This window comes from Odocoileus virginianus, chromosome 10 (genome assembly GCF_023699985.2).
Source record: "Odocoileus virginianus isolate 20LAN1187 ecotype Illinois chromosome 10, Ovbor_1.2, whole genome shotgun sequence".
Taxonomy (NCBI): domain Eukaryota; kingdom Metazoa; phylum Chordata; class Mammalia; order Artiodactyla; family Cervidae; genus Odocoileus; species Odocoileus virginianus.
In genome coordinates, this window is record NC_069683.1 from 30518340 (window position 1) to 30536312 (window position 17973).

At 36.6% G+C, this 17973-nt stretch overlaps 1 protein-coding gene across 3 annotated transcripts in view; it reads right to left on the minus strand.

The window, feature by feature from the left end:
- The window catches only part of NUP98 (nucleoporin 98 and 96 precursor), a 74850-nt gene that overhangs the window by 18270 nt on the left and 38607 nt on the right, over nucleotides 1–17973 (minus strand). For all 3 annotated transcript variants that reach the window (XM_070473334.1, XM_020891117.2, XM_020891116.2), the window contains exons 15-21: nucleotides 17452–17750; nucleotides 14958–15071; nucleotides 13899–14037; nucleotides 7529–7706; nucleotides 6601–6765; nucleotides 1478–1660; nucleotides 612–768 (exon numbers count right to left, since the gene is read on the minus strand). In XM_070473334.1, the coding sequence (XP_070329435.1) occupies nucleotides 612–768; nucleotides 1478–1660; nucleotides 6601–6765; nucleotides 7529–7706; nucleotides 13899–14037; nucleotides 14958–15071; nucleotides 17452–17750 (1235 nt within the window). The remainder of the gene's footprint in view (nucleotides 1–611; nucleotides 769–1477; nucleotides 1661–6600; nucleotides 6766–7528; nucleotides 7707–13898; nucleotides 14038–14957; nucleotides 15072–17451; nucleotides 17751–17973) is intronic.

Genomic DNA, 17973 nt, shown 5'->3' on the forward strand with positions numbered 1-17973 from the left:
TTCATTAAAGCATTTTTTTAAAAGGAAAGTTAATAAGGGTACTCAAAAGAACTGAAAAATAAACAGTTTTTAAGGCAACATAACAAATCCCTTCCTGGTAGTTCCTCTGGCTTTCAAAATGTTTTGAAATCATACCTGCTTAACTCTTTTATTGATAAATACTCTACCTCCAATCCCACATAATTATAAGTCCACTAGAAGAGATAAGAAAAGCTTTAAAACAGGAAATTGCTTTCCTGGAAATTTGGCAAATTTTAGGGGAAAGCATAAATCTGAAAAGTTTTGTACATGATAGGAAGCAATATTTGCCACTAGAAAACAATAAGGATAGTGTTAGAATTGCACAAAGAGCACAGTACAGAACAACTTGTTGATTCTTCTAAGGTCTGATAAAAATTAGGAGAACTGAGCTTACTATCTAAGCCACACTCATAAGCAAATAAAAACAAACCCCTAAACAAAACACAAATGCTTTTTTTCCCATACAAGTTTTGCATCTGCACCAATGGTTGTAGTTTGGAGTTGTTTGCTACAGAAGTTGACTCAGCTTAGAAGATATGTGAAAAGCGAGACTTTACAGCTTTCTTGTAAAACAGCATCTTTTACAGTACCTAATGAACGAGGTTTTGATGAGTGAGTTGCTGAGATGGGGAGCCTGGGAGAACATATTTCTTGAGAAGTATCTGCTTTAGAAGGAAGGCGAGTGATGCGCTGATCCAGGACCGTATCTACATCTTCATCATCAGCAAGCAATGATGCTTTCATGATCTAAAAAAGCAACATCTATAGAATGAATGTGCTCCCCCAAATCCAAAGGCCATAAAAGAAAAACGTAGCTTACAACAACCAATTAAAAAGCTCTGCCTCAGGTCATGTCCAGAGCTAGTAAAACATTTGTGTGACTGACTGTTATACTGTTATGTGCCTGAAGGACAGAAGTTATAGAAAACTTCTCTGCTTTGTATACAGTCTTACCAGAGGCTGGCACACAGCAGCAGCTTACATATTTGCTCAATGAATTTATTTTAAAGTCAAATATAAGCCAAAGGCTAAATTCATAATATGACAAAAGGCACAGGCAAGGAGAAATTGAGACAGCTTAAAGAAACTTGTAACTACAATTAAAAAAAAAAAAACACTTCTGTGGAGCACTTTCCAGAGCCTCAAAACCTCTCTGTAAATGAAGTTAATATTTTATAGAGAAAAATCAGTGCTCACACATGTTAAATGACTTGCCTAAAGTCACACAGTAATAGTTACGAAACTGGGCCTAGAATCTAGGTCTTCTGAATCTCAATATAGCCTTCCTTCCACCAATGGCAAAATGATGCCTGAACATGGGCCATATTCCTCTTTTTTTCTCATTCCAGTGACCGTTCAATGGCCTTAAGGGACTAATGAAAGAAAAGGCCTGGTATTAAGAAAGGAAGATGAATACTAGTTGGATTCTTATAATAAGGGTGGGTTAGGACTTCACCTGTAACACATGTGGATTAATTCCCAGTGAAGATGCAATGTGTGTTGAGGCGGACACGGGTTCCTGATCCTCAGGCATGCTCTCTTCTAACATGGAATCCAAAACTGGCTCCTGGGTGATATCTACCATGTCACTGTCCAGTTCCACAACCCTCCCTAACTGCTCCACCTCTGGGCTCTGGCTCTGTAGACAGCAGAAAGATCAGGGAAGCAGCATTAAATGACACCAGATAGACATAGAGCTTCTAGACCATATTTACTTTATTCAAAATATGATATAACAACATTAGATTCTGCCCATTCTATAATAATGTGAGGTAATGTATTTGCTAGAGTATTGAAGAACAATTTCCCCAAAACTCCTCTATTATTACTTGGGATCCAAATGAAGATTCACGGAATTACCCTTTCATAATATTATGGTCTGGAGCCTGGACCTAAGCCAGCACCCATACTGAAAAAATAGTCAACCTCAGACTATGATTATGCCTTACTTGATTTAGTTAGCAACTATAATTTTCTGATTTATACAGAGTTACCATGACCTCACAGTGCCTTGCAACCAGAAGCCATGGGGAAGAGAGAATAAAAGACACAAATATTAAAGTCTCTAGTATCTTTGCATTTTCTTAAAAGCATTTAGAAATAAATTTCTAGTTATCATAAACACAATTTGGGGCCTGGAATTTATATTTTGGGAGACTGAATCCTAAGGTTAGATCCACCTGTGCAGTATCACATGGAATATTTTATCAGATGAAGAATGTGTTTCCCAAAAGAAAAAACAAAGTACTACCAGAACAATTTTAATCTGGGAATAATTCTTTTAAGGTTTAAATATGTTTAAATGTGTCAAGAGTTAGATTTACAATTATTAGGGAGTTTTAAAGATACAGTCATGATTAACAGTCTCTGGTTTGAAAAGGTAAACATTCATAAAGCTGAAACATACTGTAAAATTGGCTCAGTGCAAATTCACATTAAATATGTCCTAAACTCACACATGATCCGGTAAAATGTTAACAAATGGCTATGCTAATTTATGAAACATTCTCAGAGCTAAAAGTTGTTCTACCTATTTTTCTTACATAATATATCATCTGTAGATTACTAACCTTCCACAATTTCTGGTTTGTCTTTCATGAGTGGCCTGTTTCACAGTAAACTTCAAATGGATCCAATTATACAATAGGTGGTTAAAAAGAGTTTTGTGATTTCTTTGAACCAAGAAATGACCATTAGTGTAACTTTTTAAACTTTATTTTCAATGGTATATTATCTATTACTCCCCTGAATTCCTTTAACAAATACCCTTACTAAAAGAATGACTACTGCCATCTATATCTGTAGAAATTGAGGTGTTGGATATGTAGTGAATTGTTACTTAAATTGTGAACAATTCCTAAGGACTGCTCTAACAAAACTGGAGGCTAAATGGTTAAAAGATAAAGTGATATAGATATATATATTTAACCTATAGGGGAAGTTACAGGCAAGCTACTTTGTTGCTTTAAAATTCTAAAAAAAAATTAAAAGCCCTGGTGGTGATCCTCCCATTATAATTACAGGAATTAGAAGAACATTCCAATGCCCCCCTGGTATGTTCATTTTTAACCAATTCACTTTTAAGAAAAGTTGTAAGACTCCCCATCCTCTGTCAAAATGTCAGGATACTCTTTTCTGTTGGGCTCCCATAATACCTTGTCTATACCTATTTTATATAATGTATGTTATAATTTCATGTATATATTTTTGTCCCACCAGATTATAAACGCTTGAAAGCAGATAGAGCTTACTATTTTCTGTATCTAACACTAACCACATTGTTAAATTCACCACATTTAGTTATTTAATGCAGTGCCTGCCACACAGGAGAATAGGCTAGTAACTACGAAAGGATAAGGAGCACGTATAGATGAGAGGAAAGGGAGGAGGAGGAGGAGAGTTTCAATTTACTATACTATTCAACAAAGGACTAACAGTAATAAAAAGAGGTGCTCATTTAGAACACTTTTAGAAGCAAACTGGTACGATTTTATCAAAGTCTGGAGACTGAAGGACTCAAGACTATCTTTAAGAATGCTATACAATCAAGGTTTTATTTGCTTCATCCTCATGCAGTGACTTCAAAACTAATATCATCTAATGAGTGGATGGGGGAAGTCAATTACTATTAAAACTATGAGGACCTGGTAAACTCCTAGAACCCTCATGTGTGAATTTTAAGTATATCTAAGTAATTGCAATAAACTATCCCAAAAGATGTTACTTTCTGAGAAATCTTTGGAGATCAGGTGCTTCTTCAGAGTCAGCCCTAGAAAGAAAAGCAGACTGATAACAAACTGGTGATGCGGGAAACAGTAAGGAAAGAAGGGTGTGGGGGTGGGGAGCTGAGAGGCCCATTACAAACACCAAGTAAACAGACAGCATCTGTAAAATGACTCTCTTTATAGACACATGGAAGGTCAGGTTTCAGGATTGAAACCTTTCAAGTTTTTAGAAACTTCCCCTCTTCAACAGGCTAAATTTAGATAGCTGCCACTTCTTTTTTTTTAAGTAAATACAAGATAAAACAGAATTTTCTTCTAAATTCTAATCCTTTTTTCCCCCTTTAAACAGTTTTTACAGTTATTTGAATATGCTTATCGAGTGAACAATGCTAAGTTCCTGAGCAAGTCCACTAGGGTGCCTTGACGGGACTGAACCCAAGTTATACTGCAGTATAAGGCTGAGGAAAAAGCTATTATTTCTACCTCAGTGCTAAAGATCTGAAGTCTTTTGATAGTTTTGAAACCAGGCTGCACATATCTCAATCACCTGGAGGAAAGCATTTAAGATATAAATATGCCTGAGCCCCAATGCCAGACACATGGAATCGAAGTTCTCCAAGGTACTTATGCAATCAGCTGAACCCTGCGTCTCAGATCAGCATTTTAGAACAAATGCTCCAACTACCCAACAAATGTTTCTACAACTGCCCTAATCCATCTGTGGTTAAGGTTCGTCTGCCTTTTCTCTAATTTAATAGAAGGGGAGTTCTCTGGTGGTCTAATGTTTAGGGTCTGTTTTCTGGTTGCTTAGATTCACCTGCTTTTTTAGGAACAAAGCAGGGTTTAAGAATGAACTACAAAGAGGGGATTGAGAATATTATACAATAGTAGGATAAATGTAATCATTAAACAAAACTAGGTATCTTCCTAATACCTTACGAAACCACCCAACCCTTGCCCCAGCTGAGAAAAACAGCTAGAACAGACCGAAGGAACATAGTATCACAGAAATCAATCTCTTCAGGGAGCCGGGTGACAGTGTGAAGACAGTCATCTTGATGCTGGGATGAGAAGATTGCTGTTTCCAGTTTATTCAGATGGCTCAGGTTATTTTCCTCATGCCAAGTAAAATGTAGCTTCTGTTGCTAATAACTTAAAAACTGCGCAGCCACTGGCATTTCTCCTAACATCATGCAGGTCACTAGGCATTAGGACAAAAAAGTTCTCCAGAGTTCCCTGTTTCTCCTCTAACACATTAGCCCAAATATCTAAACAAGTCTACCCATTTCTCCCTTCCGCATCCAAGAGGACCATCTACTTCCTCAATCAAATGAGATTATCTGAAAAAGATACCTATTCATGATATTCTCTTTTCCCATCTTGATCCTTACCACCTCCCTTAGTCCTAGAACCTTGTTTTCCTGAAATTTTCTGGTGCTCAGTTTTTAAGACTCTAACCTACTGCAGTGCCATCACAAGATTTTATAGTTATTTACTATTTGTATTCTGGAAGTTAAAGAGCCTAAAAATCACTGATGGCCAACAATGTATAAATGTGATATGTCCACAAGATGAAGTTCTTCTTTTTTAACTGTATCTTTAGGACCCTACATATTACTTTTATTGGGAGAAAAAGGTATCTGATTCTTATCCTAAGAAATACATACACTGTAAGACTAAAAACCATGTTGGAAAGGGAGATTATACAAAGCATATGATTCAGACAAAATGAATGTGGGTAACTGGAAAATTGAGTTAATTTACACCATTTTTCTAGTTCGGAAGAGATGTATTCTAAATAGAGGGATATTCTAAATGCTATAATTATAAACATAAAAGTCAACATATATTCCCATTTCCCACTGATATCATATCCTCCCCCTCCCCCAAACACACAAACATGTATATACACAAAAATCTCAAGAAAGTTGCCTCCCATGAATTATTTAATCAATCATAAAAATCACACATTTCAGCAGCCGTAAGAACTGTAGCGTGGAAAATTCCAAAGGTCCTGCTTTTAGCAGATGAGAGGTAGAGGATGCTTTACAAAGAAATTTTGTATCAAATTCTCTTCTTTGAAGGAATATGGCAGCAGAGAAAAAAAAAATGTTATAACTTGATTGAATATAAACAACATCCAAATGAAAGTAAAACTCTTTTATGAGTTAGCAAAGAATCTACCTGATATTTAAATTACAAACCTTTCCTTACAAGGACAAAAGGTTTATACTGGCTTAACAACACCGTAAGAGTATGATACAAGTAATTACAATAAATAATGCAGCCCCTACTCTCCCCAAGCCAAGTAATTCACTTATATTGTAAAGCTTATGTATTTTCATAAAGATTATGTATTGTTAAAATACAAATATTAAGAGATTACCTGAAGTATAAGCAAACAACTTGAGAAAAATGGAGTTAAAAATCCTTGCAGAAAGCTAATTGAACTTTTAAAAAACCATGGAGGTAACAAAATTAAACTGCACATTAGGTAGTCAACAAAAGTAGGATTTACTTTGCATTAACCCACACAAGCAAAATACTATCTTAAGTTGATCACTGAGCATGAAATTCAGCAAGTCCAAATGAAAAGAGAGGGAGGTGTTTAAGAATGACAATCTGTAGAAGGAATGATCCAAACAGCAAGAGAATTCTTTAAATCTCTCAAGTAAACACGAGATGCCAGTACCACCTCATGCCCTCCCCCTTGTACTTCTCTTAACGTGACTGCCAATACATTTGTACTCTTCAAAGTTCGAGGGATCATAGAACAGCTTTGTACTAGCTGAATGACTTGCTTTTTCAACTTCTGTATCATGGACTCCATTCAAATTCATTGTCCCGTCTCTACCTGGGGTGGAGGTGCTGGTTTGCCATTAAGAGCCATCTGGAATGGTGTGGCCTGGCCTGCAGGAGGTAAAGGGGCAGTCTTCAACTTCTTTGTACTAGTTTTGGAAGGCCGTTCCTCCTCCTCTTCATCAGAATCCTGAAGGCCATACTTAGAAAAATGAGAGACCTAAGGAGGAGAAAAACCCAACAAAATCAGTTTCAAAACTTGATATATTCAGAAAGGCTGCAATCTTGCAGAATTTGCTTTAAAAAAAATAATAACGGAGAGGGAGATCAAAGTATTTAAAGCACAGTGAAATGTCACCTAACCACATTTTATTGTTTCTCTAAGATTTAGATGGTGTTTGGTGGGTGTACTAGTTGCTCATACAATTTATTAACTTTACATTAATGCAGAAAAAAATATACAAAAGAGCCATTACTATTTTTACATATATATACTGCCTAGTTGTTCTTGACCTACACAAGGGCCTTCAACAAGCTAAATAATCCAACTGGTCTAGAAGAGAAAGAATCCACTGGACTAAACTAGTAAGGAATGGAGCAAGTCAACCTCTACACCCTAGAAATCTTTAAAAGAAGAACAATTATTTGAGAAGAATTGATTTATCAAGAGACAAAAATTTTGCCTGATATCCCCAAATTAGAAAAACCACACCAAAGAAGTGTATCTAAGTGGTTATAAGATAGGATGAAGTTTATAATAGCTCCATACTGCTTTGGGGTTTAATGAGATGTGTAATTTGAAGTAAATTATGGTGTATCTTTAGATCAATCTTTACATCTTTTTCCTAATCTGTAAAAACAATTTAAGATCTCTTCTAACACAGTTCATAGCTACAGTTTAATCAGAACTATGTAACTTATATACTATACACCATTTATAATTTCTAACTACAGTTTACGAGAACAAGATTAAGCAACTATACCTTAAACACCCAAGAACCCGTTTCAGGACGGTACTCTTTGAACTGAGCTCCCTGTTTCCTTGAAACTGCTTCCAATCTTCCCTCGTAGTTGATATCAGCAAGTCGATCTGGGCTCTTTATTAAACAGCGAGATGTTTTATCTGTTGGCCAAACTCCATCCAATGTAACTTCAGCCTTTCTGTAATGTACAATCAAATAAAATGTAAATGTTTCATATTTATGACCAGAAAGCCAAGTAACATCTATATATACAGCAAAAAAGGTACTTGTGTTACTTTGGAATTATTCTGCAGATGTTTCATAAACCTGAGTCTTGGCTCCAAAGGTAGTTAGCCTTAAGAGTAAGGAATTACCCCCATATCAACTAGCTGAAGATCTGGTTCAAGAGCATCAAACTCCACTTATTTCAAACTACCATGGCACATCAATTATTTATAATCTGATTTTAATAACTTTTAAGCCATGCATCCTTGACCAAGTCTAGTCCAAAGACCTAAATCTTAGTGAAGGTCTTATACTACTACTGTACTTTGTAAAAACAACAGTAATAATAGCAGCAACTACCACTAATGACAAAAGCTTGCAGAGTGAGGTATCAGGAGCATCACAGTATTAACATTAACCATTAAATAATGAGTGTGAATTGATAATAATAACGGTAATGTGTTCCTTCTAATAGCAACATCTGAGATTAAGGACTGTGCCCTTATTCATTCAGTATGCCTTGCATCTAGTACAGTGATTGCCACATAAAAACAGATGAGTTTTCTTTAACATTATTTTCTATTGAGGTAAGAAGGTATAATAAAAGTTATCACTATTCTACTGCTCCTATGAATTTGACACTCTAAATGCCTCAAATCATGTGACTCTCAGTATTTTTCTTTCTGCAGCTGGCTTAAATCACTGAGCATCATGTCCTGAAGGTTCATCCATTCTGCAGCATATGAAAGTTTCCTTCCTTTTTAAGACTAAGTAATATTCCATGGTGTGTATATACATTTTGTTTATTCATGGACACTTGGGTTTCTTCTATCTCTTGACTATTATGAATAGTGCTGCTATGAATATGGGTATGTACATTTTTCAAAACTCTGTTTTCAATTCTTTTGGATATATACCCAGAAGTGGAAATGCTGGGTCACTCATAATTTTTGAGGAACCATATACTCTTTCACAACAGCTGTACAACATTCTCACCAAAATACACAAAGGTTCCAGTTTTCCATACTCCTGCAAAAACGTTATTTTTCTTTTAAATTAACCTCCTAATGGGTTGAGCATCTTTTCATATGCTTGTTGGCCATCTGTCTATTATATTGTGTATTCAAGTTCTCCGACCATTTTTTTTTTTAATGGTTGAGCGGTAGTTCTTCATACTCTGGATATTAACCCTTTACACTACAGACACAATTTGCTGACTCTTCATTTCGTTGACTGGGTTCTTCCACCCAGTGAAGAAATTTTGATGTGAAAGTGAAAGTGAAGTTACTCAGTTGTGTCCAACTCTTTGTGACCCCATGGACAATAGCCTACCACGCTCCTCCATCTACAGGATTATCCAGGCAAGAGTACTGGAGTGGGTTGCCATTTCCTTCTCCAAAGGATCTTCCCAACCCAGAGATCAAACCTGGGTCTCCTGCATTGTAGGCTTTACCATCTGAGCCACCAGGAAAGCCCTAAAAATTTTGATGTAGTCTAGTTTATTTTCACTATTTGATGCCTATGCATTTAGAATCATACCCAGGAAATTCTTGTCAAATATGGTGTGAAACATATACCAGTTTTTTTTTTTTTATAGTTTTAAGTCTTATGTTTTAGATCGTTGATCAATTTTGAATTGATTTTTCTTTATGGCATAAGGTAAGGGTCCAACTTCATTCTTCTGTTATGGATATCCAGTTTTCCCAAAACCATTTGTTGAAGAAACTGTTCTTTCCCCACTGCATGTTCTTGACAACTCTGTCAACATTTAACCATTTACATGAGATCTCCTGTGTGGGCTCTCTGTTCTGTTCCATATACGTTTGTCTTTATGCCAGTAACAGTTTCAGTTACTGTACCTTTGTTTTCAAGTCAGAAAGTCAGATTCCTCCAGCTTTGTTGTTTTTTAAGGTCAATTTGACTGCTCATGGTACCCTTGAGATTCTTTACATTTTAGGATGATTTTTCTTATTTCTGCAAAAGATGAAGCTTGGATGTTGACACGGATTGCATTAAGTCAGTAGGCTGCTTTGGGGAGCATGGATATCTTAACAATTTTAGGTCCTCCAATCCATGAACATGGGATATCTTTTCATTTATTTGCCTTCTTTCATTTCTCTTAACAACGTTTTGTAGTTTTCAGTGTACAAGTGTTTTGCCTCTTTGGTTAAGTTTATTCCTAAAGTATTTTATTCTTTTTGATGCCATTATAAACAAAAATGTTTTCGTAACTACCTTTTCAGATTGTCAGTGTACAGAAACTCAACTGATTTTACTGTGTTGATTTTGCATCTTGCTACCTTGCTAAATTTGTTCATTAGCTGTAAGCTTTTTTGTGTGGAATTTTTAGGCTTTCTACATATAAGATCACATCATCTGTAAAGAGAGATAATATCTTTCTTTCCAATTTGAATATCTTTAATCTTTATCTTGTTTAACTGCTTTGGTTAAGACTTACAGTATTATGTTGAATGCTGGTGGCAAAAGCAAACATTACTGTCTTATTCCTGATCTTATAAGAAAAGCTCTCAGTCTTTAACTACAGAAGATCCCCTGGAGAAGGCAATGGCAATCCACTTCAGTATTCTTGCCTGGAGAATCCCATGGACAGAGAAGCCTGGTGAGCTACAACCCATGGGCTGGACACAACTGAGTGACTAACACTTCCTCCTCTTTTTATGATGTTCACTGAGGAAAGAAGAGAAACAAAAGGCAAAGAAGAAAGGGAAAGATATACCCAACTGAATGCAGAGTTCCAGAGAATAGTGATGAGATGAGGACTTCTTCAATGAACAATGCAAAGAAACAGAGGAAAACAATAGAATGGTAAAGACTAGAGAGATCTCTTCAAGAAAATTAGAGATACCAAGGGAACATTTCATGCAAGGATGAGCACAATAAAAGACAGAAATGGCAAGGACCTAAAAGAACAGAAGAGATTAAGAACAGGTGGCAAGAATACAAAGAGAACTCTACAAAAAAGATTTTAGTGATTCAGATAACTAAGATGGTAGAGTCATTAACCTAGAGCCAGACATCCTGGAGTGTGAAGTCAAGTGGGCCTCAGGAAGCATTACTACGAACAAAGCTAGTGGAGGTGATGGAATTCTAGCTGAGCTTTTAAAATTCTAAAAGATGATGCTGTTAAAGTGCTACACTCAATATGTCAGCAAATTTGGAAAATTCAGCAGTGGCCCAGGACTGGAAGAAGATCAGTTTTATTCGAATCACAAAGAAAGGCAATGCCAAAGAATGTTCATACTACCATACAATTGTGCTCATTTCACATGCTAACAAGGTTATGCTCAAAATTCTTCAAGCTAGGCTTCAGCAGCACGTGATCTGAGAACTTTCAGATGTACAAGCAGGATTTAGAAAAGGCAGAGGAACCAGCAATAAAATTGCCAACATCCACTGGATCATTGAAAAAGCAAGAGAGTTCCAGAAAAACATCTACTTCTGCATCATTGACTATGCTAAAGCCTTTGACTGTGTCGATCACTATAAACTGGAAAATTCTTAAGAGATGGGAATACCAGACCACCTTATCTGCCACCTGAGAAACCTATATGCAGGTCAAGAAGCAACAGTTGGAGCTGGACAGGGACTAACAGATTGGTTCAAACTTGGGAAAAGAGTATGTTAAGGCTGTATACTGTCACCCTACTTATTTAACTTACATGTAGAGTAAGTACATCATGTGAAATACTCGGCTGGATGAATTTCACGCTGGACTCAAGACTGCTAGGAGAAATATCGACAACCTCTGATATACAGATGATACCACTCTAATGGCAGAAAACAAAGAGGAATTAAAGAGCCTCTTGATGAAGGTGAAAGAGAGTGAAAATGCTGGCTTAAAACTGGTCCCAGCACTTCATGGCAAATAGACGAGGAAAAAGTGGAAACAGCGGCAGATTTATTTTGTTGGGCTCCAAAGACACTGTGGACAGTGACTGCAGCCACAAAATTAAAAGACACTTGCTCCTTGGAAAAAACCTATGACAAACCTAGGCAGCATATTAAAAAGCAGAGCCATCACTTTGCTGACAAAGGTCCATATAGTCAAAGCTATGGTTTTTCCAGGAGTCATCATGTACGGATATGAGAGCTGGACCTAAAGAAGGCTGAGCACTGAAGAATTGATGCTTTTGAATTGTGGTGCTGGAGAAGCCTCTTGAGACCCTTGGACAGCAAGGAGATCAAACTAGTCAATACTAAAGGAAATCAACCCTGAATATTCATTGGAAGGACTGAAGCTCCAATACTTTGGCCACCTGATGTGAAGAGTGGACTCACTGTAAAAATAACCTGATGCTGGGAAAGACTGAAGGCAGGAGGAGAAGGAAGCGACAGAGGATGAGAAGGTTGGATGGCATCACCCGACTCAATGTGAAGGACAGGGAAGCCCGACGTGCTATAGTTCATGAGGTCACAAAGAGTAGGACATGACTTAGTGACTGAACAATAACAAATGATGTCCACTATGAGTTTTTCTAACATGGCTTTTATAATGCTTAGTAGTTTCCTTCTAACTCTATTTTCTATCATGAACAGTGTTAAATTTTGTCTAGTGCTTTTTCTGCATCAACAGTGATGATCATGTGTTTTTTTTTCTTTTGTCCTGTCAATGTGATGCATTACATTCATCAATTTTTATATGTTAAGCCATCTGTGCATTTCAGAAACAAATCCTATTTGGTCATGGTGTGTAATCCAGTTGATGCACCACTCAATTCTGTTTGATAGTTATTTTGTTGAGGGTATTTATATTAATATATATTAAACATATTGGTCTGTAGTCTTCTTTTCTTGCAGCACCTTTATTTAGCTTTGGACTCAGGGAAATGTTTCCCTCACAGAGTTAGTTAGAAATGCTCCCTCCTCTATTTGGGGGAAGAGGTTGAGGAGAACTGGTATAAATTTTTCTTTAAATGTTTGATAAACTTCACCAGTGAGCCATCTGGTCCAGGGCTTTGGTGGAGCTGTAGGAGCAGGGGATACTGATTACTACTTCAATTTTCTTATTAGTTTCACGGTTCTTCACATCTTCTATTTCTTCCTGGTTCAATATCAGTGGGTTGTGAACATAAAGGATTTTAACTATGGCTCTTTGACCTGGCCTGCATTAGAAACTAGTATCTCACACTAAAGATACAGAAAAAGAGTTAAGCACAATCATAGCAGAAACAAGGGGGAAAAAAAAATACTATTATGGGACTTTCCTGGTGGCACAGTGGAAAAGAATCCACCTGCCAATGCAGAGGACAAGAGTTCGATCCTTGGTCCAAGAAGATTCCACATGCCATGGAGCAACTAGAGTACTGCGCCACAACTACTGAGCCCACATGCCACAATTACTGAAGCCTGTGTGCTCTAGGGCTCACAAGCCACAACCACTGAGCCCATGTGCCACAACTGCGCCTAGAGCCTGTGTTCTGCAACACAGAAACCACCGCAATAAGAAGTCAATGCGCCGCCGTGAAGAGCAGCCCCCAAACACCGTAAGAAAAGAAAGCCTGCATGCAGCAACGAAGACCCAGTGCAACCAAAAAAAAGAACAAAAATACTACTAAAAAGTGTTTTCCAAAAGGTTTTGGAAACAATTGGATCTGATAATATTATGGAAAGGAGTCAAAAAAGTACAAGTGTAGCACTTCTTTATCACTTATACTTTTTATTGTTTTGGCTTCGCTGGGTCTCTGTTGCTGCACACAGGCTTTCTCTAGCTGCGGCGAGTGGGAGCTACTCTCTAGTTGCAGTGTGCCGGCCTCTCATTGTGGTCCCTTTTCTTGTTGTGGAGTATGAGCTCTGGATGCACGGGCTTTAGTAATTGTGGCTCGTGGGCTCTAGAGCACAGGCTCAGCAGTTGTGGCACATGGGCTTAGTTGCCAAGCACCATGAGGGATCTTAGTTTTCGGACCAGGGATCGAACCTGTGTCCCCTGCATTAGCTTGCAGATTCTTAACCTCTGGACCACCAGGAATGTCCCAAATCACTTATATTTTTAAGTGAAAGCACAGAAATAATAATCACATACAATAATCACATAGTAAGTCCAAGAGACAAGTTGCAGGAAAATGTATGTAATATGAATATACCTGTGTTAAAAGAAAAAGATTGTGATTTACCTGATTAGTTGTTAAATATGTGAATAAATTCATACCTATTTAGTCCTTCACCCACAGGTGGTTTTTGGTTATCATCTAAGTAGACAATCACTTCTTTCCTTCGGATATGTACAATGTCATCTAAATTTAGATTTGTCAAATTCACATCTCCTTCAAAATAGATCGAACCATAACCTATAAATCAGAGCAAAGAGTTAGAAACTTGCCCTATATAGAAGGCAAATACCCACTTTATACTTCCAGTGAAGGAGCAAGCAGCTTTAAACATTAATCAATATTCTAAATCACCAAGCAATTCCTTGAATGAGTTATTTCATCTTTAATATTAGAAGGTGACATCAAATACATTGTTACCTGGCTTAACATATACATTTGTACAGTACTTATGTTATCCTCAAAGAAGCCTTTTAAAATCTCTCCCCAAGTATCTTCCCAGATACTTAACATGCATGTTAAGTTGCTTTAGTGTCTCTGACTCTGTGCGACCCTATGGACTATAGCCTGTCAGGCTACTCTGTCCATGGGATTATCCAGGTAAGAATACTTAAGTGGGTTGCCATGTCCTCCCTCCAGGGAATCTTCCCAACCCAGGGATCAAACCCACCTCTCTGAGAACTCCTGCACTGGGGGACAGGTTCTTTACCACTAGTACCACCTGGGAAGCCCTAAGTATCTGTATGGCTCCTATATAAGCAACCCTTGGCACCCAGCCTATAGTATGAATTAAAATACTTGAGCTCTTCTTTTAATACAATACAGCAAGATGAGATTTTTTTCCCCAAGAAAATTTTATCTGTAATAACTTAATAATATGAACAACCTAATTATTACCCATCTCATAAATTTTCTCACTTAGTATTTGCTATTTACAGCATTTTAATTGTAGAAAGTTGCAATGAGCCAAATAATTGCTAAAGAATATTAAAAAGTTTTAGTCTTTTTGTTACTTGTTAATCAAAGTGTCCATTCAGGCCAAGGTAGTCCAAATGTAGGTAAAAAACAAATTTAGCCACCAAGCACTTCCTTCACTTAATTACAAAGACAAGGTGCAGATTTCTGGCTTATACACCACTAACTCCTAAATTTAGACTCACCTTTACGACCAATAGTGAAGTCAGAGACAATGCACTCTCCTTTTTCATTGGTAATTTTAGCAAGGTCATCCATGGATGGAATAGTATAGTAGCCAACCTTAGTGAGAATGATGCCTACGACAAAAGAAACCAAAAATAAAGTACTGGTTGTGACTGACATCAGTTAGAGGAATTTTCAGCAATATTCATTTCACTTTTTCATTGTAAAAATACTTTTGGAGTGGATAATTTAAAAAATTACCTGATAGAATCAGTAAATAAAACTCATGGAAATCAAGATGAAAAATCCTGCATGAGAAAGTCATGCAGACAACTGGAAACTTAAAGGTCTACATTAATGTTATTTTATTTTTTTCCCATACATTAATGTTATTTTAAAAAGTACTAACTAGGTAGATAGCAGAAGAAATCGAAGAAAATACAACATGAGTATGCTTGCTCTAACCACTCCTGTTCCATTAACAGGCAGAGATCAGGCTAACTTGCTTTCTGAGAAAGGCCCATACAAGAGTTTAAGGCCCATATAAGATTAAATTAGTCTCCAGCAATGCCCACTAAATATACTTAAGTTTTAGGGTGTTGTTCGAGTGTTCTTGAGACTGGGATTCTAAATCGGGAGGCAACAAAGAAGGTCAGTGAAAAAACTAGAAACAATTTAAAAAAATCGTGACTGAGTATTTAAGATGTAGTATCATAATGAACTCATGTAGGTGTCTAAATACAAACACAGATAACACAGGACTCTTAATGTTAAAGAATAAAGTTGTTTCCTTAGTGTACCATGTGACCAGAAGATATATACGAAGGCAATAAGATAATCAGACATAGAAGAAGTTTATAGACACATTAATATATACTGCAAAATAACCTCAAAAGTTCACTAAGAGCATGGAGAAACTAAATTTGTCATATTTATATAATGCAATGCTACATGGTAGTAAAAAAGAACCAAATGCTGATAATCATGGATAAAATCATGGATAAAATCTCATAAGAAAATGCACCTGCCAATGCAGGGGACACAGGTTTGATCCCTGATCTGGGAAGATCCACATGCTTCAGGGTAACTAAGCCTATGCACCACAGCTACTGTGTGCCACAACTACTGAAGCCAGCATGCCTTAGAGCCTGTGCGCTCCAACAAGAGAAGCACCACAATGAGAAGCCTGTGCAGCCACAACTAAAGAGTATCCCCAGGTGGGAGGGGGGACCGGGATGGGGAATACATGTAAATCCATGGTTAATTCATTTCAATGTATGACAAAAACCACTGCAATGTTGTAAAGTAATTAGCCTCCAACAAATAAAAATAAATGGAAGAAAAAAATAAAATAAAATAAAAAGTTAAAAAAAAAAAAAAAAAAAAAAGAGTATCCCCAGCTTGCTGCAACTAGAGAAGGCCTGTGTGCAACAAGCAGACCTAGTGCAGCCAAAAATAAGTCAATAATTAAAATTGTTAAATGTTTTAAAAAATATATTAAAAAAAAAAAAAAGAACAGGAAAGGGAATTCCCTGGCATTCCAGTGGTTAGGACTCTGTGCTGTCACTGCTGAGGGCAGGGTTAGATCCCTGCTTGGGGAACTAAGATCCTACAAGTCACGTGTCCTGACCAAAACATAAATTAAAACAAACAAACAAACTAGGAAGAACTAATCTATGTGACAGAAATCAGACTATGGTTGATTTCTGGAGATGGGAACACAAAGGAACTTTCCAGGGTTAAAGAAATATTCTCTCTTGAGTATATGTGTTTGTATATATGAGTATACATACACACATATATATGTGTGTGTGTATATATATATATATATATATATGTCTAAATTTATTGAAATGAACACTTAAGACCTATATACTTCACTATATGTAAACTGTATCTCAGTTAAAAGGGGAAGGGGAAATGTAATGATATTGTCAAAACCCAAATGAGATAAGTCAGCAGAGAAAAAAAGGCAAACTTTAAGCATCCCATCAAGATACTTCAATCTTGCAGTTCATGCTATGTCACAGGTTAGTTGGCATAAACTAGTCAGTTCACTGTTGGGGACAAAAAAGAAAAACACAGAACTAAAGTGATAATAACCAAACAACCATTAACATTTGAATGCCTACTCTATTCTGGCATTATGGTCTGTATACTTTAATTCAAATCTCAAAAATCATATAAGTAATTACTGCTATAATTTTAATTAAAAAAATGAATAGGCAATCTATGTGAATTTATGAAGCTAAAAAAAGTTATAAGGATAGTCCCCCTCGCTACAAAACTTGGGGTATTTAAAATATAACAGGATAATTAACAAAATGAATTCTGACTACTCCAAAGGTACAAAATGATGTGAATTCCAAATCAACCATAGCATATGTTCAAATGTTAACTTTCATAAAAATGCAATAAAAAATATTTAGAAGTTCAGATAGCTAACTTCTATTATGATGAAAATATGTGATCAATAAAAGGTCTCAAATGACTGGTAAGAGATCTGAATCTGACCTGCCGGATGTATATGGTAAGTATTATTTTCGATTTCTTCTCGGTCATCCTGCAGTGACTCCTCATGAAAAGAGGTCTCTTCACTGCTTCCTTCCAGTCCATTTCGCAAGGCAGAACGCATGTTTAATGCAACGATGGTATCATCTACACTGTTGCTGCTGTTATGTTTATTTCCAGCACTTTCTGGGGTTTGAGGAATGGGTTTGGCAATAGGGTTAGTATAAAAACGTGACACAAGAGAATCATCTTCTCCATCCTGCTGATGATTCTCATCCACTGGTTTGCTCAGAAAACTGAATCTGAAAAGGGAGAAAGTAAACAAATACTATTTTAGCCCCTTGTAGTAAAACAGCAACAATCAATCATTACTAGGCCTTCATTAAGTATCTGACACTGTTCTATTTAACTCCATGTATTAAAAATTCACTTAATACTTACAGTAATCCTATAAAATAGGCTGCTATCATTCTCTGTATTTTACAGAAAACTCAGACACAGAAAAATAACTTGTCAAGGTCACAA